We start from the raw sequence: 25615 nt of genomic DNA, 5'->3' as shown, positions 1-25615 counted from the left end.
TTTAGACCCAGGGTACCTTGTTTGCTTATCGTAGTTTGACTGAGAATGTCTCCCATCGGCCTTGTATTTAGACCCAGGGTACCTTGTTTGCTTATTGTGGTTTGAATGAGAATGTCTCCCATCGGCCTTGTATTTAGACCCAGGGTACCTTGTTGGTGGTGCTGCTTTAGGGCAAGGTTATGGAACCTTTACGTCGCAGCGCTTTGATGGAAGAAGGGTGAGTTCTGACACCTATAGCCTTGTCCTCCTCCCTGTATTCTGTGTTTCCTGTGTGTGGTGGTTGCAACGTGATCACGCAGCCCCTGCCCGTCTCCATGCCTTCCCACCACTATGAACATCTAGGCCCCGAAAACAGGCGGGACACACAGTCATTCTCCTGGTTTGTTTTGGCCATGGTGTATTTTTCACAGGAACTAAAAGTAACGTACACAGAGGTTGGTGCCGTAGAATGACGTTGTTGCTGTGAAGGACCCAACCCGGTTGATTTTTGGAGGAATGAGAAAGGCTTTGTAATTTTCTTCTAGAAAAGCTGTTCCTATGCCTGGGGTACTGTAGGGTCAGGGAACTAGATCATGCAACTGATTATTCTGTAAATGGCATAAAAGCACAGAAAAAAAATACGTCCATAGGTTTGGTGAGGTTTGATTTACCATAATTTCTCAAAGGTAACACACAGAGATACAGACAGACAGACACACACACACACCCACCCTAGAATGCCAGTAAGCTATGTGTTCTTTGAGTAGATCTTATAAGCCCTTCTCTAAATATTTTGTCCTTCAAAAACAAAATATTTAATTCTAGTACTGTCTAAGCACTCCGTATATTTATAACTTGATTTGAGCTTCACAAAGCTTCTGTGTGAAATATAATATCCAGGACCTACACATGAGGAAACCCAAGGCCATATTCAACAAGCTGCCCAAGGTCTACTAGGACTCAGAATTGCGTGCTCTCAGCTTCGAAGCCTCTTTCTCAAGCACTGAGTCCTCCTATTGGCACCTTCTTCTGCTCCTCACACTGCTTCTAAGTGACTACAGCCTATATATCATCTGCTGAGAGGGCTATGGTTCCACCCTATATGAGAGTTAATGACTTTGGCTAGGGAGCATCTGTCCTGAAACCATGCCATGCCACCATCTTGTGGCACTCCCAAACAAATAGTTGCAGGCTCTCAGCAGTTCCTTATAGGGCAAACACAGATCCACTAACCCCAGCATGGGTACAGGCAAATGCCTGGAAGCAAAAGGTAAGTTGGAGATTAAAGAGAAAAGGGAGGAAGGGACATGGGTCTGAGCAAGTGGTGAGAAGAAGGGAGAGAAACTGGAAGGAAGACTACATTAGAGCAGAGTGATTTTCAGCTTCACTAATGCTGAGAACAACCATTTAATACAATCCCTCATGTTGTGGGGACCCCCAGCCATAAAGTTGTTTCATTGTTACTTCATAGCTACTATTATGAATCTTAATGTAAATATATGATATGCAGGATTATCTGATATGTGGCCACCCCCAAGGGTGGTCTATTTATATCAGTAGATATAAATCAGCAAGTCAGCAGTACATCAGCCCTTCAAATCCAGCCCATTATCATTGGAATCATTGGAAAGGGCCCTGAGAACATTAGCTCTTGGGCTCACTCGAGAGAGCTGGAGACAGGCAACTAAGCCCTAGGCTTGATAAACCAGCGAACATGGGCAATTTAAGGTTGAAGGAAGCACAGAATCATAAGAAGGAGAAAACTTTTAAAAGGAAGCCAGTATAAGACACTGTAGCGAATGGGTCCTGTGGAATGCCTATCAGGCAATCTAGCCCTGCCGGTGGGCTGGATTCTTTTCCCTTAAACAGGATTAATGGATATATATGCTAAAGGGCAGTTTCCTCTCGAGGCACCAAGACTGGAACCTCAGTGTGGCCCACCATTGCCATATGGGAGTTTTCCAGAAGTCTACAGATTTACGTAATTCATCACTTAGCAATTTCTTATCCAAGATGAAATAATGATTCAGGGTATTTCTAACCATAGTAACAAAACCTTTGCAAACAAACTTGTTGGATTTCCAATGGTATCAGGGGAAATCTATTTTCAATGAATCAGTGACTCTACCCCCTGTGATGAAAAGGGTTGATATTATGGAGGACAGTTCTCTGTGCTTTTGCCTCCAAATATTAGCACCTAGCTAAAAGTTCTTGAGCAATAATCCAGCAGCCTGGAAGAGTTAGCCACATCCTAGGAAAACACATACCTCACCCTGAGGAGACACACTCCACGTGGGGGCAATAAAGTGTGGTTTCCCTATTAGGATAGACAGAGGAGTCTGAGATCATCTGTGTAGCAGAGTCTGCTTCAGAATTCTACTTCGCCTGGCATATAAAGAGCCTTCAAACTGTCATGGTTGAGAGGCTGGAGAGATGGCTTAGTGGTTAAGAGCAGTGACTGCTCTTCCAGCGGTCCTAAGTTCAATTCCCAGCAACCACACAGTGGATCACAACCACCTGTAATGGGATCTGATGCCCTTTTCTGGTGTGTCTGAAGACAGTTACAGTGTACTCATATACATAAAATAAATTTTTTAAAAACAATCTTAAAAACAACAACAAAACAGTGATGGTTGAGTACCTAACCAGCCCAGTAGTTGTCATCTTCCAAGAAAAGTCAGACAAGTCTCTTCTCTAAAGACTCAGGCAATAAACTATACTGTTTCTCATCACTTTTCAACTTAGAAATTTCTAATGTGTGGAACACTTTAACTAAACTGTGACGTCCATGTGTCTATGTGTGGAAATCATCAAAAAAAAAAAAAAAAAAAGCAGAATACTAGAATAAGGGCCCATCCAAATTATGAGCCTTGGGCTAGCATGATGGGTAACTGAGTTCTATATCTTAGAAACACATTATAGAAAGAGAGGACCAACTTCTGCAGATTGTCCTCTGATTTTCTAATTTCTGTATTTGTACAGGGACATGTACCTGTACATACCCCCACCCCCCACACACAAATAAATACGTTTTATAAAACCTTAACCTCTGTAGGCTACTTTCTAACATTAAAATAGCCCCGAAGTAAATAAATATCAACCTACACAATGCAAAGCAAGTATCTACAATGGTGTTAAAAAAATAAGAAATATTTAATTAGCACCTAGCTAAGACTGACCCTGAAGATGATGATGGATAGATGCTGTCTGTTGACCTTACTACCTCAGATGAATAAGATGGCTCAACAGACACTCTCAATAGGCTGACAACATAATGTAGAACAAGTCAACACATTTGGTTGGGCATTGGAAGAGAAACAAGGAATGGGGAACGGTACCCCATTTGCTTCACCTGTGTTTGGCAGTAGTTTCTTCCCAGTAGTTATACCTCAAATGCACCTGTCTTCTGCAAATTATTTTGGGTAAGATATTACAAAGATGACATATATACAAGATAATAATGACAAATATTGGTTCAAAAGTGGGTCTTGAGACAAAGCCATACTGTTGGTAAGCTCCATACTGGAACTTACCAACAGTAATATGCTTGCCCTCTTTGGATGATACTCATTGTCCTAGATCATGTTTGATTGTGTTAGAGGCAACAGCTCTCAAATAGGGTCATAGAAACTTTCATTTTTGTTGTTATTTGCTCTGTGAATACCTAATTTCTATTTTTACTTGTGTGACCTGCAGAGAATCATTTGAATATTAAACCTGGGTATTTAAATTACTCCCAAGGAGATCTGAGAGAAGATAGCTCTTGATAGAGCCAGATAATCTATGCCAATCTGAGAAATTATGCAGTTCCCACTTCCAGGTGGGAAGAAATTGGTACAAATAGGCTCAAATAGGTGCTGCAATGTCTCAGAAATCTATAAATCCTCTTTCATTTGGTCTGAGAAATAATTAAATTTTCAGAATTCCAGATACCATATTCCTCAAGTATAGGAAACACATTCTAAATGAATATAAATCATTTTTAGACTATCTTTAAGCATTATATCTCTTTCTTACTAGGAGTTGATTAAACATGGTGCATATACATTAAATGCATTCTAATTTTATTAACAGCATTTTGCACATGTAAACACATGATTTATATTATTAAAATATCTCAAGGGAACACAGCAGTTCCATTTGCCCATGGAATAGATAGGTTGGCATTTGAAGTTTTATTAGGCCCATTCCTATAGCTCTAAGGAAGTTAGGACTGTTTCATTTGATCAGAATGGTTTATAAACTTTAATAGGACTACAGCCATAGCGACCAGTTGTTAACTGTGTTGAATTAAGTCTGCTTCTTGTAACTTATATTCCACACTGCACACTGTTAACAGATAGAGGCCCTTCAGATGTTGTGATGGCTTCTGTGGGAGATGATAAAATGGAAAACCAAGTAACCATGAAGACTGACTTGTGCATAGAAAGTCGTTTGGAATAATGGAAAAACAAGTATTTTTACTATTTTCATTCTATAATTAATATTTAACTAGAATTATTTTTGAGAAACAAGACTATATATGATAGCTAATTTAGTAGGCTAGGTTTAGAAAAGTAAAAAATTCTTTTCCAACATTTTTAGGGATATTTGAAGTTGATTTTTGAAATGAGTTGAAACTTTAAATTCTAATTTTACAAATATTTTCCAAAATATATACAAAAAGGAATTGATGTGTGAATTTAAGAAAATTATATGAGATGGGCAACATTTAATTTTGATACAACCAAAGAAAAATACACTTGTGATTATTACCTGTTCCTACTCCGTTTTTATGGGACGTCCCTCTGGGTTTGGTTTTATCAGGCCTTGTAGTTGTTTTGTTCAGAGCTACAACAAAGTAGGGATTCGATATTCAGTATTAAAAGTTTGCAGCCAAGGAAAACAAAACTTTTCACAGAACTGAAAATCATTTAGCTAGGCAATAAAGTAATGACAGCTCACATACAGAAGAATACATGATCCAGAATATAGAATATAGACACCACACTCTAGTCATAAACTTTCATAAGTAATAATGAAAATCTGAATTATACTGGGGTGGTCACTGGGTTTCAGGATCTTTTCTTTAAAAAAAAAGGCAAGTAGCAAGGGAATTTCTAATTCTGAGTGTAAAATATTTTTTATTTTTTTATTAGATATTTTCTTTATTTACATTTCAAATGCTATCCCTAAAGTCCCCTACCTACCCACTCCCATTTCTTGGCCCTGGCATTCCCCTGTACTGGGGCATATAAAGTTTGCAAGACCAAGGGGCCTCTCTTCCCAATGATGGCCGACTAGGCCATCTTCTGCTACATATGCAGCTAGAGAGATGATATAAGACACATTCCAAAACAGAATTGAAGGAATATCAGGACTACATTTTACCAAGTGAAAACTGAGACCTGAAATGTATTTAATGTCAAGGCCACTCGTAAATTGGTGATCCTTTTGTGGACTTTTTAATTACAGTAGTCTTTGTATTGATCCACTGTTGAGCACTGAGCCATGATCCTACCATGTATATCTCTGTCCTGTTCTCTAGAAAACCAAACACTAGCTGTTGCCTGTTTTTTCATTCTATTTTTGATTCCACTCAGCACCTCAGTTTCCTCAAACAGACCTCCTAGCACGTGGTCAGCACTCACTCATTGTAAACCATTATTATTTCTGTATTCTACAGAAATGTTCAGTCAGTCACATATGAAAGATTCCTTGATTTTTGTAACACAAAGTCACGTAGAAATACCTTCTTGTAATAGATTTTTCTACCTAACTACCTTTAGGAGTTAGAGATTATAACCAAAATATTAGCTCTCTATATGATAGACTAGGAGACAGCAGATTCCCAGCAGGCAGGCAAAGGACAAAAACCCTAGGAAGATTAATCTGTTTCCACATAGACATTTAAGATAGCTAACTTCCTGCTTCTTCCTCCCCAAGACAAACACTTGATGGGAGCTGAACTTCCTCTTCACTCCAAGAAACTATTGGGGAGCACTAATGCGGAGGGAAATAATCTACTTCCCTTTCTTTGTCCAGATCATCCAACAACCTGGGACAGCCCAAATCAGTCAATTCCCAGAGAGAAAGACCACTCATTAAACACACACACACACACACAGACACACACACACACACCACTCCAATTCCAGCTCTGGGTCTCCTTCCTATACCAGGACTCTGCCAATGTGTAGTTGGTTGTCTTTGGGCATCTACTTTCAACAGGATCTGGTTGAGAGATGAGACCTTGCTCTTGTGCCTTTTTATTCTTTAGTATAAGAAAAAGAAACCATTCCTGCACCCTTAGATGAGTCCACTTTCAAATATGTGTATGCGTACATACTTACATTATATATTGAATATTACATATATGATATTCAAAGAATATAAGAATGCTGTTTCGTTTCCCTAACATACCTGGAGGTACATTCACAAAGATCACACCTTTGTGAATGGCTTGTTTCAGTCAGGACCTTGAGAATAGCTAGAATCGCAATGGAAAAGGACAAGAAAGAGCAGAAAGGCCTTAGCTGGTGCTGAGATGCTGGTGCCATAGCACAAGAGCAACCTACACCGAGCAATTAGCATTGCCTTAAATTCCCAAAAGGATAGAGTTACAATCCCTCTCTGAATTGGTTCGTATGACGTCTCTCTCTCTCAATACAGAACTATACTTTTGTTGTTTATAAATATGTGTATCCTTTGAATTGTGGACAAGAATTCCTGAAAGGAATCTGTGTCAGCAAGAGTGATTAGCTGATACAAACTACCATGATGTGGAGAGGTTGGAATAATGCAGGTCCAGAGCTTGAATAATTTCAAGCTACCATTAGCCTCCTAAATAGCCAATCCTAGTCTACCTTCTGTGTATGCTATAACTAACAGATAAATCTTTAGGGGCGCATTAGCTAAGAAGGCTACGAGCTTCCACCAACCCACAAGTGAAGAATGTCACCACCAGGTAGCATCTGAGACTTGTAAGAGAGATTCCCCAGCTTCCTGTACTCTAGTTGGCCCCTCAGATGTGCCTACTAGTTTGTTTTAAAATGTCCCACTTTACAACTTTCTTTGTTCTGGGACTAAAAAACATGCATGAAACTACTTGACACACATGATATTCCAACAAAGAAGACTGGAATGTATTTTCCTGGGCTATGGTCACTGAAAATTTTGGCTCCAAGATAAATCATGTTTTTTTATCCTTTTAGAGATGAGAGGTGTTTCTTTTGAAGACAAAGGATACCAAGTAAAACTATTCTCTTTGACACTGAAAACCCTCTCTGACTAGAATGAGGCCATTTGTTTTCTGAGGCAAGAAAAAACACATTTGAAATTGTCACAAAATTTTAAGGTGTGTGCAACTTATGAATAAGCCTCACCAAAATACTTGTTCAGTTCCACAGAGGTCTCTGAATCTTAATTAACATCCATTTAAAAAAAAAACAAACCTTTAAGTCTTATCACATTAGTGAACTAAGCCCTTCAAGTATCCACAAGGACCAGAATGTCCGTGTTCCTTTTATTTCAACGTAATGGTAGATGACCCAGATTCCTTCTCTCTCAACACTTCCACCTTTGGGAAATCTGCATTTTTGTCCTCTGTAGCTTTCCCAGGCTACTGATTGCATAGGTCATCAGAGAAAGATGATGAGAAAGATCAGAGAAAAGCTTTCTTACCAGGCTTGCCATGTGGCCTGTCAGGTATTCTGGGCCTCACAGGAGCTGTATGCAATCTGTGTGGTGCTGAAATAGAAGACAGAGTTTATAGATGAGTATACCCAATAATTAGTACGTGAAAGGCCAGCCAATTGACCTTAGTTACCTAGGGACCAATAAGGAGGAAACTTCCCATAGAAATAGAAAGAACATTCTGAAATTGCCAATTACTTATCACCTAGATCATGCAAAAGGGATAGAAAACAAATGAAAATACCCGTGGCTGGAAGGCAAAAGTACACAGAATGAGGTAGGTCATTTGTAATATTAAGAATCAATCATTTAGTATATGGTTGCCAAAAGTATTAATTTTATCAGGTGGTTGCTTAACATGATAAATACATAATAACCCATCCATCCATCTACCTATACATCCATCAATCCAGCCAGCCACCTACCCAGCCAGCCACCTACCCAGCCAGCCACCTACCCAGCCAGCCACCTACCCAGCCAGCCACCTACCCAGCCAGCCANACCCAGCCAGCCACCTACCCAGCCAGCCACCTACCCAGCCAGCCACCTACCCAGCCAGCCACCTACCCAGCCAGCCAGCATTCTCAATAAGGAACTACTATCCCATGGAACATTACTTTTACAAAGAAAGCAATCTTAAGGGATAAAAGGAGAAATATAAAGAAAGGAGACTTAGATGGCTAAGAAAATTAATAACATCATGCAGTCCTTATCTGTGTCTTTGCTTATGAACTCTGAAATTAATAAATATTCACTGTCTGTGATTGCCGTACAGAGGTATGAAAGAAAACATACTCATTGTCCCACCTGTCAAGGAAAAGTGATCAAGGGATCCTAAAACTAACTTGCTACCTCCTGGTACACAGCGCCTGCCCGTGAAGGAGTGGAAACGGAGCCTTGCTGAATGAAGAGGTAGTGACCCTTGCAGGCAAATCGGGGGAAGATAAAGAACTATTTGTGTGCCCTAAGGACTTAATGCATGTGCTGCTCCTGGAGTCTATGGACTGCTGATAGTGCACTGCAGACCACACATGTATTCCTGCCACCAAGTCTCTTGGTAATACTTTAGCTATAGACAGGATAAAAAAAAAAGTTTTTCTTGTAAGCTATACAAATGTTACATCATTTAATGGTTTTGAACACATCATGAGTGGATATTTATTAACCATAAATCAGTAATGTTTTGCCTGGCGGGCTTTAAAAAAAAAATACCACCTGTAAAATAGCTCATGCCGTAGCTGTGGCTTAGACGCTTCCAGCGTGAAGGCTTTGATGAGCAGGATTTTGCCATACAACAGGCCAACAACAGAGGCAGACTGAGATCTTCCAGAGGCCTCTCTGGGGCCATCCCAAGGGTATTAACCACAGCGAACACAAAGCCTAATGCCCACAGAGCCAAAAATGCCTCATGGTGATTTGCAAACGGTTCCCTTTGATTTTACTTTGAGAAAGTGCCAGTTGTTTTAACCCAGTTCTGCTTTTCGTGTAAATCCCTTTGAGTATTTGATTGCTTTTGCTGAGAGAGAAATAAAAGGATTCTGGTTTCTTATTTTCCTTGTCATAGACAACGTCCAAATCTCCCAACTTCGCACAGGAAGGAGATCAGAGCAGGGTGCAGTAATACCCAGCCGTGTGCTGCCATTACTTCAACACCAGGACATGAGAGTGTTTGTTCTGGTTTTTCTAGGAAGAACTTAAAGAGCTGGAATAAAATTGAACTTTAGGCTGAGGCACTCAGACAGCTCAGCACCCGACAGCACATGGCCTCCAGAAAACCGCTCTAACTTCTTTACACATAAAAAGGAAGATGATGGAGTTTTCTGACTTTGTAATCATGTAAACAGCATGCCATGAATTTTTGCGTGGTGGCCAGTAAAACAAAAATTAAAAATATTTCATATCTTTTTTTTTAACCTCTATAAGTATTAAAAATAAAGTATTTAAAACAACATCAGAAATAAATACACAGTGATGATAGGAGTTCTGCCTCGTTCCAATGGAGACAAGATCAAGAGCTCAAAGTCAAATAATCATGACTTCCTAAGATGCCTTTGGGCATCTTCAATACACATTGCTGCAGTGTATTGAAGCAGAAAGCTTGGTACATAGAGATGACTCACTGTGTAAAAACGCTTGTCGCCACACCTGGCAAGCTGAATCCCCAGAATCCTAGCGATGCGATGAGAGGACCAGGGTCGATTCCATCAAGACACCCTCTGACCTCCATACACATGCCATGGCATGGCCACAGATACCCTCTTATTAGCCCCATGTGCAGACAAAATAAATACATGGAGAAACAAAAGTGGAAGGTAGAGAGAAATGAGCTTAAGATGGAGCATTTTTTGTGTGGCCATTGTCTCTAGAAGTGGAAAGCAAGGTTGCCACAGAGAAACTATGTAGGTGCATCTCGTAGCCAGTTCTGTTGTGGCCCAAGGAGAACCGCTGCTGAGGGTGTGCAATGGCACAGTCTCGAGCATCAGTGGTATTCACGCGGTTAGAGCACAGCATCGGAAGGAATGATTTTTCTGCCTCTAGTCTCTCCGTTGCTCTGGGCTATCTGAGGAATAGCATTAAACCAGCCCCAATGTCCCAGATGGACCTGAAGGGCCTCAGAGCTCAGGCACAGCTTATCAAGAGGGTCCTGATAACACATAGCTTGTCTTCATCAAAGTTGCCCCTCTCTATTTCTAATCAGGGTTATTGGAAGGCACCCGTTTATGGGTACTCCTCTTTTCCCTGAAGATGGCTTCCTAATTATTATTAGAAATTCCATGCAACTGTACCCTAAGTGAACCTAAACAGAACTTTTGAGACAAAACCAGGGAAGCATAAACCCTAGAATAACAGAGCAAAGCCTCAAATTAAGAGCTATCTGGACCTGGATACAAGAAAAAATTATAGAGCAAAAAATTATTGTACAACCCTGCTCAGATCATTTTGTTGAAGAGGTACATCATTTTAGCACCAGGATGCTACTGCCATTCTAGACAGTAACCTGGTTTTCAAAAAGAGAAGAAAATACCAAAGCCAGGGAGGGTTGTAGCCATACAGAGCTGACTGTGTGTCGTCAGTGGATGAAGCTGGCAAAGAGGGCTTGAGAAGGGAAAGCAAAGTAGGAAGATGGAGAAGGCCTGCCTTATTTGTCAGATATGACAATCAGGCTCATGAAGGTTCAGCAAGGTAAACAAACAAATATCCCCGAAGCCCTAGGGACTTTAAAAATCAGCATCCTATATCCAACAATACATCTGAAGCAACAACCAAAAAAGCTGTGTACTCAAAATGGCACTCAATTTACCCAAGACCTTTCATCATTAATATGAAATCAATCGAGTAGTTCACTCCAGTGAGGAAATATCTGAAAGCAAAATTTCTTGATCAAAGGAAAATAAGGAAAAATTTCCCTCCAAGAGAGGAGAACCAGCATTACCCTGAGTTGTCTTTGCCATTTCAGTTGTTCGTGGAATCTTAGTTGTGAAGAGCTCTTGGGTAGACTGGTCTGTTTCTTCTAGGGAAAAAAAAAACAACAGTAGGATGCTGTGCTTTAAACAGCCATCTTCACGAACAGAACAAGGGCAAAGCAAAAAATAACACATCACTCAGATCTCCATCCTTTATAGTAACCTAAAGTGAATGCATATGTTAATGACTTGGCTTTGCTGTTGTATATTACTGTTTTAGTGATTATCACAAGGACTTCCAAGGCATCTTTGAGTTCAGAATCCTTTTGCTTTGCTTTTTGGTGTTACAGCCCTGGGGACTGAACCCCAGGCAAGTGCCCTGCTACTGAGTGAAAGGGCCGAGGTAGCTGTTTTATGTAGTTGCTATCCTTGGATGTACCTGATAATATCCTTGAAAATACCTTAAATGTATTAGGTTTTTTGTCTCTTCCCTACTCTACAATTTATATAGAGAAAATAAATAGAACACATGGAGAGATGTTCAATTGTAGAAGAAGAAATATCCTTTTGTTTTCTATGTGTCAAAATAGAAATGTATGTGTCCTGATATTCAGACATGCTGTTCTTGGCAAAATAAGTCCCACCTTCATGTTATCCTGAAATCATTACATCATAGTGACAAGGTACATGATATTGCTTATTCTGCTACCTTAAAATTCAAGGAAATTGCTGGTTAGGTAGTAGGATTGCCCTCTTTTTTGCCTGCCCCAGTTTATTCTCATGATTGAATTTCTGGGAAGAGATTTGTGATGGGTGTGAGGTGATGGTTCTTTCTTCAGTCAATGAAGAGGCATTTAAAAAGTAAAACAAAACAAGACAGGGAGTGGAAATTAGAGTATTAGTGTATTTAGTGTTAATTTTATGAAGTACTTTTAACTTTACCATTTCATGACTTTGCAGACATAGGCTAAAATGATATGCATTGTTAATCATTAGGGTTTATTTGCTCCTTCCATTTAAAGTTTTCTTCCAAATGAACTTCATTTCGATATATAATCAGGGGCTGGAGAGATGGCTCAGCAGTTAAGAGCACTGACTGCTCTTCCAAAGGTCCTGAGATCAAATCCCAGCAACCACATGGCTCACAATCATCTATAATGAGATCTGATGCCCTCTTCTTGTGTGTCTGAAGACAGCTACAGTGTATTTAGATATAATAAGTACATCTTTAAAAAATTTAAATAAATACATATATGATCAGGTAGTTACACATGCGTGTACACACAAACACACGATGGTGGATTCACTTAAAAAGGGATAAAGAGAGGAAAATAAAGCCATTGAGTCAAAAAACAAAAACAAAAACAAAACCACCTCTGCAGGATGCAAGAAGGAAAGGGCTGAAGGGCCAACCAATGTGACTTCCCCATCATTTTCACTCAGGACCCAGCAAATGATTTCCACAATTGTGGCCATATTTATGTTGAGTTCTTCAAAAGCAACAGATCATATCAACCACTTTCTTGTCTGATCCATCATCTTTCTGCAGGCAACCTATAAGCTCTGTGGGTGTCCTATTATTATCATAAGCCCTCTCTAGATTGCTTGAAGTGTAAACAGATGAAAATGTTATGCAAGTAATTGCTTGTTGTACCATTTGAGGGAAACACCGGAGCACTTCCTATACAATTATTTACAAAGTAGTTTGCATTCAGGAGAACTGACTGTACTTGGAGCTTGACTGCCGAGATGCTTGCAGACATTCTTCTTGAATGGGAAGTCACACAATGTAAAAGTTGAGTGAACTGAGCTTGTTACTTGAAGGGCAATCTGTAAATGATAAGTCCCTTGTGGAGCAAAATAACACAATTTACCCATGGCGGTTTGTAGTTCCTCTTGACTAGGTCTTGGTGAAATCACAGGTATGAGAGGAATGCCCCGTGTCTCTAAAGGTGCTGCAAAAGAAAAAGTACTAAGTTGGTAAGTTATTAAGTCAAGGCCAGTAATAAACCAGAACTGCACAGCAGGAGACACCTTCATATGAATATAATAGAGAAAACATCTCCTGAATGGTAAAGAAAGTTAGCATGCACAGGACTCTCAGGAAAAAGACCATGGAATGCTAGCTTAATGATTCTTAACTGTTTTCTACCAGGAGGCATAATAAATAACATTCTGGTTTCCCTCTGTAAGGGAGACCTGGCCAAGATAGAATGTGGTTAGGACACCTTCCTGGTTTTCTGATTGTAGCTCTGTCTCTCAACCATTCACCTCAAAGCCAAACGGATTACAAAACTGTTGGGATAAGCCTTTTGAGTCTACTCTAACAAGCACATCACTGGCAGCTTTTACATTTTGACCAATATTAAACTTCTTGCATCAGTCTGTCATGCTTTGATGTATGCTACTGTGTTGCAGCATCACAGCTGAGAGCCATTAAACCAGCAGGAGTTATTAACTAGATGGGGAACAGGGAAAGTGGAATCATAGAGATAAGTGAGGTAGATATGGGCAAGCTTGGTAATGAGCCTTCCTGGGCTGGTCTCCAAAGCAAAACCTTTCAGTATGGAAACCATGCTTCTCTTTATTGGAAACGGTAGCCACTGGGAGAATGCCATCAGGAAGTGAACAGAGAAGCAGTGACTTTTCAATTAGCAATCATTTGAGAAAGACCTGCAATCTTGATGGTATCAGAAAATGTAAGTAAGCTGGTTGGTTAATATGAGAAAAACATTACCTATTGTTGTCTTTGGTGGCTCAACTCTAAAGGTGACAGGAGGCAGAACTATGCCAAAAAGTAAACCAAAGAAATACTTGTGAGAACTGCTACACAGTCAAAGCATAGATAGATAGAGTTACTTAAACACTTGAGTATCCCTTAGGAATCATAATAAATATGAGAAAGCGCTACTGGAGTCAAGGAACTTAGCTAAATCTTTATTTCATTCACCAGTCATTCATCACTTGAGGAAAACATGAATCAACAGGCAACCATTTAGTTTTTACTAAAAACAAAACAAAGTACACAAAAAAGTGTAAAACAGTTATCTCAGCTAATAAATGAGTTGTATAATTTCAACATGATCTCCTCTTCAGTAAAAACATTTCCAAAACAAGTAAAACCTATTATGTTAATCTTCATATATTTAATCAGGAAAAAAACTTTAAATAGGATTATATGGCCGAACTTCCTACATAGAAACATATTTCATAGCCATACTTTTCTGTATCATATCCCTTTTATTTATATATTTACAACAGGATTTTTAAAACATAAATATATACTCTAACTAGGAAAATAAAATGTTTTGTTTTTTTTTTTTTTTTTTTTTTTACCAGTTTCACTGTGAGTGACCTCTGGATCTGGTTTAAGGGAAAGTCGTTCATCTTTTGGAACTGAAAGAAAAATATTATAAAACACTGCATACTACTGGAGTGAACATAATCTTTAGGTGTAAATCCCTAAAGCAAGAAGGATGCAAAGGCAAAAGAGCAAAGCCTTGAAAGAATGACCATTCTTTCAAAATGGAGACTACGCCTTCCTGAAGAAGGGTCTGGTTACAGTGAACACATGTAAGTTGGTCATAGTTGATGCTGAAGCTGCACTTAAACAAAACAGGGGGTGGGGGTGGGGAGAGAGAGAAGAAAAACAGAAAGAAAAGAAAATGGATAATCTAGACACAGGGAATTAGTTTCCCCTTAAGGTTGTTGTTTTCAAGACTTTCAAGAAAATTTTTGAGCTCAAGTGGTAGCTGCCATTTGACACTCATTAAAATTCAGAGAGCAGTAGAAAATACATTAAATCAGATAAATGGTCCTCAGACTAAGACAAGAGACCAAAATCTCGAGTACCTAAGAGGAGGGGGGGAACAAAACTTCATTGCAAGTGACCCTGAAAAATTACTGTGGAAAGAAAATAAAGGCAACGGAGCTGGCTAGCCCCTAGAAGTAGCTGTGTGTGAATCCCATGATTGTGATCAGTACAGAATAAATGCTAGACAAACCCACACTACTACCAACTTCTGCCTTGCTTAATGGCATGGCTTCTTGTGTGTTGGGTGTTATACATACCTAACATTTGAGAATATTAAGATAATTTAGTTAAACAATAAACCAGCTTATAGTAGAAACACAATAAAGTTTGAATGCTTGTGCTCTTTGTTAACAAAATGAAATAGATAGCTCACTGACTGGTTTATTTGTTTGGTTTTGTTTTTTGTTTTTCTGTTTGTTTTTTTTTTAACTGGGGGAAAATACCAGAGTGGTATCCTGTTGCTCATATCAGATCGCCAAGCCAAAACCTTAGGGCATGGTGCACCTATAGTGAGGTCCTGCCTAGGCCTACTTTCTTAATGCAAAGCTTTCCTTTCACACTGAGGATTTGCAAGACACCAGCATCTCTTTTGTTAGTGTGATTTCCTTGCATCCTGCTGGAAGCTTTAAAAATTAAGATTTAGGCAGGAGCTCTGCCTCACAATGATGATGAAGCAACCTTCACACCTTGAGGCAGCTGAGCACAACCTAATTTAGGTTGTCTAGAATGGACTTTGTTTTGATTGGGGAAAGAGGGATGGTTTCATCCATATGCCGCATTGGTTTTTACTCTAGAATTTACAGCAGTCAATTACAGTTCTGGAATTTTGAACATGACTAGTAGAATAAAGACTTTACTCAAACTAGGCATGGTGGCACACGCCTTTAATGCCAGCATCTGGGAGGCAGAGGCAACAAGATCTCTATGAGTTCCAGGCCAGCCTGATCAGAGTGCTCATAAGCTTAAAGAAAAAAAAAATTCCAGAGGAATTTAAAAGTCTCATATTTTTATTTATTTATGTAATATAGGAAAAGATCAGTAATTCATAAATTTGAAGAAAATCCACCCCAATACCAAACTCTTGCCCTTTCCACTTGGTGTTTTGGGGAATTCATTTCCAACTTTAAATCAAACTAAACGTTTACTTGGAGGCTGAAGGGAAAGGTGCTTTGATTTAGCTCTGCAAAGGCCATAAAGATGCTAAAAAGAATGCTGCTGTTCATAGATGTCTATTGATGACAGTTCCGGGCTGGACGTGGAAGAGCTGGGATTAAGGGAGGAAAGATGTGCTACTCACAGACCAGCAATACTCTAAACACATCAGTGGCTGCTGCTTCAGCTCCCTGCAGAGTTTGCAAGAGGTTAATGTGGATTCCAGCTGCTAATGCTGGCACCTCCCTTGTTAGCATGAAGTGGTGATTTCATAAACTGCAGAGCAAACTCTCTAGTGCAGGTGAAACCAGTGGGGCAGAAAGCAGCTGAGTGAATCCCAGCAAAGGCCTATGAATCCTGTTCCCTACTTGATCCTCTGCTGTTCTAAGCAAGTCAGACTTTCTCCCCGCTGAGGCTTTCATCTGCATATCAAATCCAACATGGTTAGAATCCCTAAAACATGTCCTCCACGCTGAGGGCATCTCATCAATATAAATGATGATGATAATTTGTTTGAGAACGCATTTTTGATTTCTTTGTATTTATCATTAGTGTATCATTATGTAATTAAATTAACCAATTTATATCATTAATATCAACTGTCCGATCAATTATATCAACCACCTTCTTAGGTAAACTGGGTCATTCTAAAGAAAAGTTAACTATAAAAAGTTACACTTTTTATACACTTTCTGAGTAGAAAGTGTCAAGTGGGGACAATTGTAAAATGCACATACATGAATGTGTCACTGGAGTTCAGTGGTAAAATCAAAACACTATTGGAGAAAACTGGTATAATATGGCCTGTTAAGAGTGTTTACCCCACCCAGGGGATGCAGCCAGATCGCTTCCCTTAGAAACATGAAATATGTAGACTATGTGGGCTTTTCCTTACTGCGAGTGTGAGAGGGACCCAATGTCCCACCCCTACCTCTGCTTTCCTTGTGCTATTGGTCTGCCCCTTTCCATCTCCTCTAATGCATGTTAGCTTTCATTATTTAGTCCTATCCTAGTTAGTTTTTGACATAGGGTTCCATGTAGCCCAGGCTGGTCCCAAACTTGCCATGTAGCTGAGGCTGACTTAGAATTTCTGATCCTGGAGGCCGGGCGTGGTAGCGCACGCCTTTAATCCCAGCACTCGGGAGGCAGAGGCAGGCAGATTTCTGAGTTCGAGGCCAGCCTGGTCTACAAAGTGAGTTCCATGACAGCCAGGGCTATACAGAGAAACCCTGTCTCGAAAAACCAAAAAAAAAAAAAGAATTTCTGATCCTTTTGACTACAGCTCCCAAGTACTGAGATCGTATCACAACCAGATAAAAGTATGTAGCTTTTTTTGTCAGTCTTGGGGGCTGAACCTAAGTCTATGGGCATATCAGCCAAATACTCTACTACTGAGATATACTGAGCCATTTTATCCTATAGTTTTCTCATTAGTTCATGCTTCTCTTCCAATAAGGTCATTCCCCTATAAAATTATTCAAATCCAACAACCCTAACAAAACTCACCAACCATAAAACAAACAACAATCTTTGGTTCTAAGGAAAAAAATTCCGTCCTTGGCATAATCCTCTCTACCTTCTTAGTGTAATAATGTGAAACTAGAATTCTTGAGGCACCAATAAATATAAAAACCACCAGACTGTACAATAGAGGTACAATTGAATTAATCTCACATGCCTCAGCCCTTGCTTTTCAGTGCATGTGTGTGGGACAACACGGCACAATTCAGCTTAAACACAGCAAAAGATATTTACCAGATGTAGTGTCTGCCACTTCAGGACTTGGTGGCAGTTTTGGCTTTGAAGTCGTATGCAGAGGTACCTTAGGAACTGAAAGAGAGAAACTCAGGTCATGTGAGCCATTGGGATTCCTCGTTTCTTAGTCATGCTAACACAGCAGGCCTGGCACGGAATATGCTTGAACTATATTGAAAACAAGGCAGTAGCAGTGACAGAGACAGACCAAAAAAAAAAAAAAGGAATACAAATGTCATAAAGAGAGTACATGTGAAAATTTCTCGTTTTTGGAAAATGAAGTCTGAGAAATCATGTTTGACAAGTCATCAGGATAAAGAGTTTTTTAGTGGTGGTGTGTGTTTGTTTCTTAATCTTCATGTCAAAGGAGACAGGAATTAATATAAAGCTTGTCATTTCTGGATGTGCTTGCTTGACTTGCGCTAATGACAGGGGTCACATTAAGTTCCAGAGCTGAGACCTGCAGCAGATTCTAAGGGTCAGACACAATGACTGTGCCCAGATCCAGGCTTTTGATACCCGAGTCGCTTGGGCCAGGTTTTACTTTGCTCCTTAGGGTGAGTTGGAAGTAACAAACCCTGTCTTACAGGGTGAGTATAAGTACCAAGTATGGACTATGAATGATGTCTTACAGGGTGAGTATAAGTACCAAGTATGGACTGTGAATGCTGCGAGAACTGTACTACCCTAAAGGTTCTTCACCTTCCCCAGAATCTTTATAAATTTGGCACTAAGGAAGCTCACTCTAGCCTATTTTATACTTTCGTTTACTTCTCCAAAATCAGTCATACTCATAATTCTGATTGTTATAATGACCAAATGGTTGTTTGATGGTTGTAAGATCTCTAAGAATAAAATTATTTTACGGTCAGTATGGCTGAAGAGCAAAGAACTTTGCTGTAATGGCTTATATAAAATAGTGATTATTTGTTCCAAATTTTCTATTTTATCTTACAGAACTAAACACATATATAAATTATATAATTTATTTCATAGATAGGTTCTAAATATCTAGAAAGATAACCTACCTATTAAAAAATTTTTACACTAAAAAAGGGTGCAGGTAAACACTGTGTTGTGTATTGGGAGAAGCAGTAGTGTTAGTTGACATATGGCTAACTGATTAGACGTACAGATTATTCACTCATGCAGTTGGCCTCTTAAAGTTTATGCTATCCAAAGATAACAGAGGAGAAACTAGGATATTTAATTTTCAAACATTTTATAGGCTGGCAACATTGCTCAGTGAGTAAAGGGGTCCAGCCTCCAAACCTTACAACCTGAGTTTGATATTCAGAACTCACATGGTTGAGATTAACAAGTACCTAACCTTTTCCTCTGACTTTCACACTTGTGCAGTGGCACACACATACATGGACACACACACACACACACACACACACACATATATAAAGTAAATAAAATATAAAACGATAATATTTTAAAATACTTATGTGCACATGTGCACATTCTTGAAAGGCTATAAAATCTAATGTATTATTTGGATTTTGTTTTTGTTTAAGAGACATAGGGCCTAGCAAACACATATGTGGATGCTCACAGTTAGCTATTGGATGGATCACAGGGCNCCCAATGGAGGAGCTAGAGAAAGTATCCATGGAGCTAAAGAGATCTGCAACCCTGTAGGTGCAACAACATTTTGAACTAACCAGTACCCCGGAGCTCTTGACTCTAGCTGCATATGTATCAAAAGATGGCCTAGTCGGCCATCACTGGAAAGAGAGGCCCATTGGACATGCAAACTTTATATGCCCCAGTACGGGGGAACACCAGGGCCAAAAAGTGGGAGTCGGTGGGTAGGGGAGTGGGGGGAGGGTATGGGGGAACTTTTGGGATAGCATTGGAAATGTAATTGAGGAAAATACGTAATAAAAAATATTAAAAAAGAAAGTGACAAAAAAAAGAAACATGGTCTTATGTTGAAAAAGAGAGATCTAAGTTCTATCACTTAAAAAAAAATCATTCTAGTATGTTTTGATTTCCACTGTTAGTTTTCCCTTATTAAACATCACTGATAAGGTCAGAAACATTTGAGTTGCAGCTGCTATTCACTGCCCAGGCCAATGGACTGGAAGCTGGCTCAGCTGGAACAAACCCAAAAGCCTCTGTCCTTATAGTTTGCCAGCCCTCCAGCCCTCCAGAGTTAGCATGGAGTGAACTGGGTTAGTTCTCTTCATTCTGAGCTTTTATATCTTGTGTTTGTTAAAAAGCTAATTTAAAATTAAGCAAATTTAAAATTTACTGTTTAATCATAGAAGGATGCTAATTTACTGCACTGAAGTTTATTAAGTACAAAAAATATTCTTCAAAAAGAGAAAATCATTAATAAATTTTTCCTAGTAGTTTATATCCCCTTCACTTAACTTTGTATCCAGAAATTTATAGTCTAGAAGTCTGGACTCCTAGCATGTCTCACTTTATATTTATCATTTTATTGTCTTTAAAGTTTCCATTTATCCTTATCTATAACTCTTTTCTTATGCTACATATCTTGATAGCTGTTTACTATGCAATTTTAACAACTATTCAATTTTATATAGTATTAATTTTCTAGAGATGTATTTATTTATTATATACAATGTTCTGCCTTCATGTATCCTGAAAGGCAGAAGAGAGCAGTAGCTCTCATTACAGATGGTTCCAAGCCACCATGTGGTTGCTGGGAATTGAACTCAGGACCTCCAGAAAAGCAGAGAGTGCTCTTAACCTCTGAGCCATCTCTCCAGGCCCTAGAGTATTATATTAATTTTGTATCAACAATTTTTAACATACCTTATTGATTTAGTGACAGTCACTTAAAATATTTGACACATTTTAGCCCTGTTTTATTCACTAATTATTATTTTTTAATTAATCATTCATCATTTTACCAGAATTCCACATATCTCAATATTCTAAGAATTGATTATGATTTTAAATTTCTAATTCTTTGGGGGAATGTTACATTGGGATCTTTGTATATTATACCTCAAAAATATTATTGTCATAATAGAATTTTGTAGTTAATATGAACAAATTTAATAATATACAGAGTAGGACGGGTTTTTGATTATTACAGAGATGGAGAACATTGAATAGTCTTTTTAATCAATTTTCTTAAAAAGAATAATAAAGACAGAATCAAATATTAGAGGTGGTACCTGAAACAATAACAAAGATCCTGAAATTATTTAAGTTATTCCTGGTAGGATTCAAGAATTTGTCACCTGGATCAAGACTAATACGATGTTGATAAATATTTTCTTTTCCTACTTCTGCACCATTTGTGACAATAGCTTTTCTTTCCTGGTTTAGTGGGCAAGTGGCTCTCAGATAATTTTTGGAAGCAAGACTCAGATGAGTGCTCATTAAGTTGTATGATTGGCAAGGGGATGGGACAGCAGGAAGGTCAGGAGGATAGCCTAAAATTGTAGGGGAAGGGAGTAAGTGGCTCTTCTAAGAAAACTTGTTCTTGACCATTCCTCTCCAAAACAATAAGACATTAGGAAAGCTTTGTGGGCTGAGTTCTCCCCGTGATGTGCTTTCTGATTGCATTCACCATACAAACATAAATACTTTGAGTTACCAAGGAAAGGGAGCCTTATTTGATGATGGCTAAAAACTCAATTTGCTGGAACTAAGTAACTAACTCACTAACTTCAGGTTTGTACAACCACTTTGAAAATCAATTTGATGGTTTCTCAGAAAATTAGGAATAGCTCTACCTCAAGACCCAGCTATACCACTCTTGGGCATATAACAAAAGGACACTCCACCATACCACAAGGATGACTATACTCAAAAAGGATGACTACACTAAGAAATTAGGAGGACCAAAGGGAGGATGTTTGAATCTCACTCAGAAAGGAAAATTAAATAGACATTGGAGGTGGCTGGAGGGACGGAACTGGGTGGAAGATGTGGTAGGGAGGGGAAATGGGTTGGGAGAGAAGGGGAGAGGACTAGGGGGGAGAACAGAAATTGGGAGTTGCATCTCTGGAATGAACCAGCGACCTGGGACTGCTAAGGCTCCTAGGAGTCTATAGTGGTGAACCTACATGAGGTTCTTACCAGCAGGGGATAGGGAGACTGAAGTTGAAACCTCATGTAGCCAGGCAGGACTTCCAGAGGAGGGAGAGGGACACCAGCCTACCCATAAAACTCTTGACCTAAAATTTGTCCTGCCTACAAGATGTGCAGGGATAAAGATAGAGCAGAGGTTGAGGGAATGGCCAACCAATGACTGGCCCAATTTGAGACCAATTTGAGATCCCATGGGAGAGAATCAACTCCTGACACTATTAACGATACTCTACTATGCTTATAAACAGGAGCCTAGCATAACTGTCCTCTGAAAGGCTTCATCTAGCAATGGAAACAGATGCTTCCATTAGCTGCTGACTAATCCACAGCCAAACACAAGGTGGAGCTCAGGGAGTCTGTGGAAGAGTGGGGGGAAAGGATTGCAGGAGCTAGAGGAGTCAGGGACACCATAAGAAGACCCACAGAATAAGCTAACCTGGGCCCATAGGGGCTCACAGAAACTAAACCACCAACCAAAGAGCATTCATGGGCTAGACTAGGCCTCTTACATTTAAGTAGCAGATGTGCAACTTGGTCTTCATGTGGGTCCCTCAACAAATGGAATGGTGGTTGGGGGTCTTCTTTGACCCTGTTGCCTGTCTTTGGATCCCCTTTCCCCTAGCTGGGCTGCCTTGTCTGGCCTCAAGACCCTTAGTCCTGGGACTTGACGTGCCAGGGTGGTTTGGTACCTACGGAGGGCCTTCAATTCCCTGAGGTAAAGGGGAAAGGGGAAGGGAGGAGAGGAGGGAGGAGGCGCTGTGATCCAGATGTAAAGTGAATAAATGAAAAAATTTAATTGACACATAACATATTCTATTACATAATAAAGTGTTCAAATATGAAAAATCTCAAACAAACAAACAAACAAACAAACAAGTTAAAGCATAGGCTTTGTAGTTACCTGGCTCTTTTGCTGGCATCCTTGAGTGTGGTGTTTTGAGCTTGGGAGGCATGCTGGTTGTCTGCCTGGGTGCTAAAGGAAAGACATAATAGGTTCACAGCTTTGGAGCCCTTGACCCTTCAAGAACTATAGTGTTTTCTAGAAGCTGAAAGGTATTTTCTGAGTGACTGAAGATAAAGTCAATAACTGCTGTCAATATCTCCAGAGCTACAAATAAGAGGGAGATTAAAGATACAGGATGAAAGAGGTAGATTAAAGACACCTCAAATATTCAGCTTGCAAAAGAGACCTGCTGGTATTTTAGAAATGTCTACTTCAAATACTTTTTCAATAGGTTAAAAACAAAGTCACCTTATTACTAATCCACATGTGATAATGAATTTGCAGATGTATTCTTTCACTATAAACCCATCTTTTCTAAGAAATTACTATGGCAAAATTCAAATAGAATAATTTAAATAGCAAGTCCAATAGAAAAATAAAAAAATTGAAGCACAATTTTATTGGTTATGTTGGGAAAGAAATATTGAGCACTAAAGATACTTTTCTGCAAAGCATTATTCTTCACCGGAGAGACTCTAAGGAAGGCTATGGAACAATTAGTATAAAAATAATTTGTTTTCTTCAGTGAGAAAATTAAAAGTATATCCCAACAAAGGAAAGGAATTGTCAGGTCCAGGGCTGGAGCCTCTGTGAACAGTGTGAGGAGAACTAAAATAATGAAGATTAGAAATAATACATAAAATGCTATCCCCAGTGTCACACAGCTTTAGACACCTTAAGAAAAATACTGCTGAAAATAAGAATTATTTGATATTGGAAGCTTGATAAGAAGAAACAAAATTGGTGTTAATACTCTGTATTCTCTGAACCTTTAAGAAACATCCACTAAAAATGAGTTGTTAGGCACTGGAAGTGTGCATGCATCCTCAGGTCAAGCTTCAGGGTGGTTTCTTCCTGATAATAGATGGAAATATACAAGGTACACAGTCATTTCAGGGCTCTTCTCTGGCCTGGAAAGAGATAATTACTAAGATACACATGAGACTATTTTGGCTGAATAATGCAGTGGTTTAGAGTACCATTTGCTAGTCAGGGTCAACAGATACATTTGCTACCCAAACTGAAATATTTAAGAAGTATTATAATCCTAAAATGAATTATTTGTGCTTATTACTGATGTCATGATTCAGCTCCATTTCTTGCTGAGGTCTCAATTAATGTGCTATTTGCTTTCCTCCAAGGCAAAACAGGCCATGTGAAGACAAAGGTATGTTCAAAAGCAATTCCTGGGAATGTTATCCAGGACAGTTAGGCAGACATGGGGTATATGGCTGGGATCCCAGGACCAGGGGGGTTGAAACAAGAGGAACCTGAATTCTGGGTCAGCTTGGTCTACATTGCAAGCTCTTGTACTCAAACAAAACCAAAAAGAAATAAAAACAAATAAATTACAGGTAGTATATACAATTAGACACACAATAATATGTTAATAGGCTATTGAAAGAATTTTTGGCAGTGGCAGTTTTAACTGATATGAGATACATTCCTTTCATGTCAGTGTAGAATTTGGGTAGAACATTAAACTACCATTCATTAGGCAACATTATTTAAAAAGTGTTTTAGAGTACAGTCATCAAAATTAATAATTTATCTCCCCTGGAAATAGAACCATATAAAAGTGGGGTTTTTTGTTTGTTTGTTTTTGGAAAGGGGTATGAGACAGTATCTCACCATACAGCTGAGGTTGGCCTTGAACTCAGCATCTTCCTGTTTCAGACTTACAGAATGCTGGGGTTAAACACATGAACACCACACCTGGTTTAAAATAGTTTCCTGACAACCAGAACAGAAGCTTGGGCCTATTTATGGCTATTCTAGCCCATGGAAACCCGTGAGTACTGCAGAAATTGTAGTATCCATGAAAGTATTTTGTTTTAATTAGAATCAAACTCCACTATCAAGGGAAACTTTACAGCTAACATACTTTAATTGCTATTTCTCTAATACCAGAGAGCAGTATAGAGGGAAACACCATACTACTGAAGGCAGAAGACGGAAGTAGAGAGGCCTCTAAATAATGGGATGAGGACTGGTCAATACCGCATAATGTGGATTATACAGCCAAATATGTTACTGTCGGTATTGTATAATTTCATACATAAATCAGCTACCTCAAAATACTTTACAGTTATAAAACTAGTGAAGAAGACAAAGTAATCTACACACACACATATATATATATATATATATATGTGTGTGTGTGTGTGTGTATATGTGTGTGTATATATATATATATGTATATATATATATATATACATATATATGATCTTCTTCCTAAATATTTCTATTTTCTAAACTCAAAAACTTGAAGAGTAGTGGAGATATAGTTTTTCAGTAGTATGTTAAAGGTTTACACATTGCCATTCAAAAAAGATTTCTGATGACAGAGAGATGTCACATTGGAAAAGCAGGCTCACCCATCAAAGGGTGAGAAGAATGAAAGGCAGGACTTCTTATGCACAGGCCACATTGTCATTTTGCAAACACTCACCTCACATACAAAATGCACAAAAAGTGTATTTACCAGGTTCAGTCTGAGGCTCATCTGGTCTGGGTATGATTATAGTTTGGGAAGACAGAGGTGACGTTTCTATGGTAGCTGAAGGAAATTATGTGGGGCTACTATAATGCTAGGCACACTCAGACTATAGACAACAGTCAGGATGGCAATGAACAGATGTCAAAAGTAAGAGAATGGCTAAATTACAGGACATTTGAAATATTAAGAATAAATAGGTTTCTTTTTTTGTTTTTGTTTTGTTTTGTTTGTTTGTTTGTTTTTTGAGACAG

At 39.0% G+C, this 25615-nt stretch overlaps 1 protein-coding gene across 3 annotated transcripts in view; it reads right to left on the bottom strand.

Moving 5' to 3' along the window:
- Abi3bp (ABI family member 3 binding protein) overlaps window positions 1-25615 on the bottom strand; it is a 211814-nt gene that overhangs the window by 25035 nt on the left and 161164 nt on the right. For 2 of the 3 annotated variants that reach the window (XM_021184505.1, XM_029470388.1), the window contains 8 exons: window positions 22763-22834; window positions 17779-17853; window positions 14394-14453; window positions 13795-13842; window positions 12932-13012; window positions 11087-11164; window positions 7642-7707; window positions 4735-4809 (listed from right to left, as the gene is read on the bottom strand). In XM_021184505.1, coding sequence (XP_021040164.1) covers window positions 4735-4809; window positions 7642-7707; window positions 11087-11164; window positions 12932-13012; window positions 13795-13842; window positions 14394-14453; window positions 17779-17853; window positions 22763-22834 — 555 coding nt within the window. The remainder of the gene's footprint in view (window positions 1-4734; window positions 4810-7641; window positions 7708-11086; window positions 11165-12931; window positions 13013-13794; window positions 13843-14393; window positions 14454-17778; window positions 17854-22762; window positions 22835-25615) is intronic. The other variant, XM_021184507.1, reaches the window with a different exon arrangement.

Source organism: Mus caroli, chromosome 16 (genome assembly GCF_900094665.2).
Source record: "Mus caroli chromosome 16, CAROLI_EIJ_v1.1, whole genome shotgun sequence".
NCBI lineage: Eukaryota > Metazoa > Chordata > Mammalia > Rodentia > Muridae > Mus > Mus caroli.
This window is presented reverse-complemented; position numbering and strand designations above follow the sequence as displayed.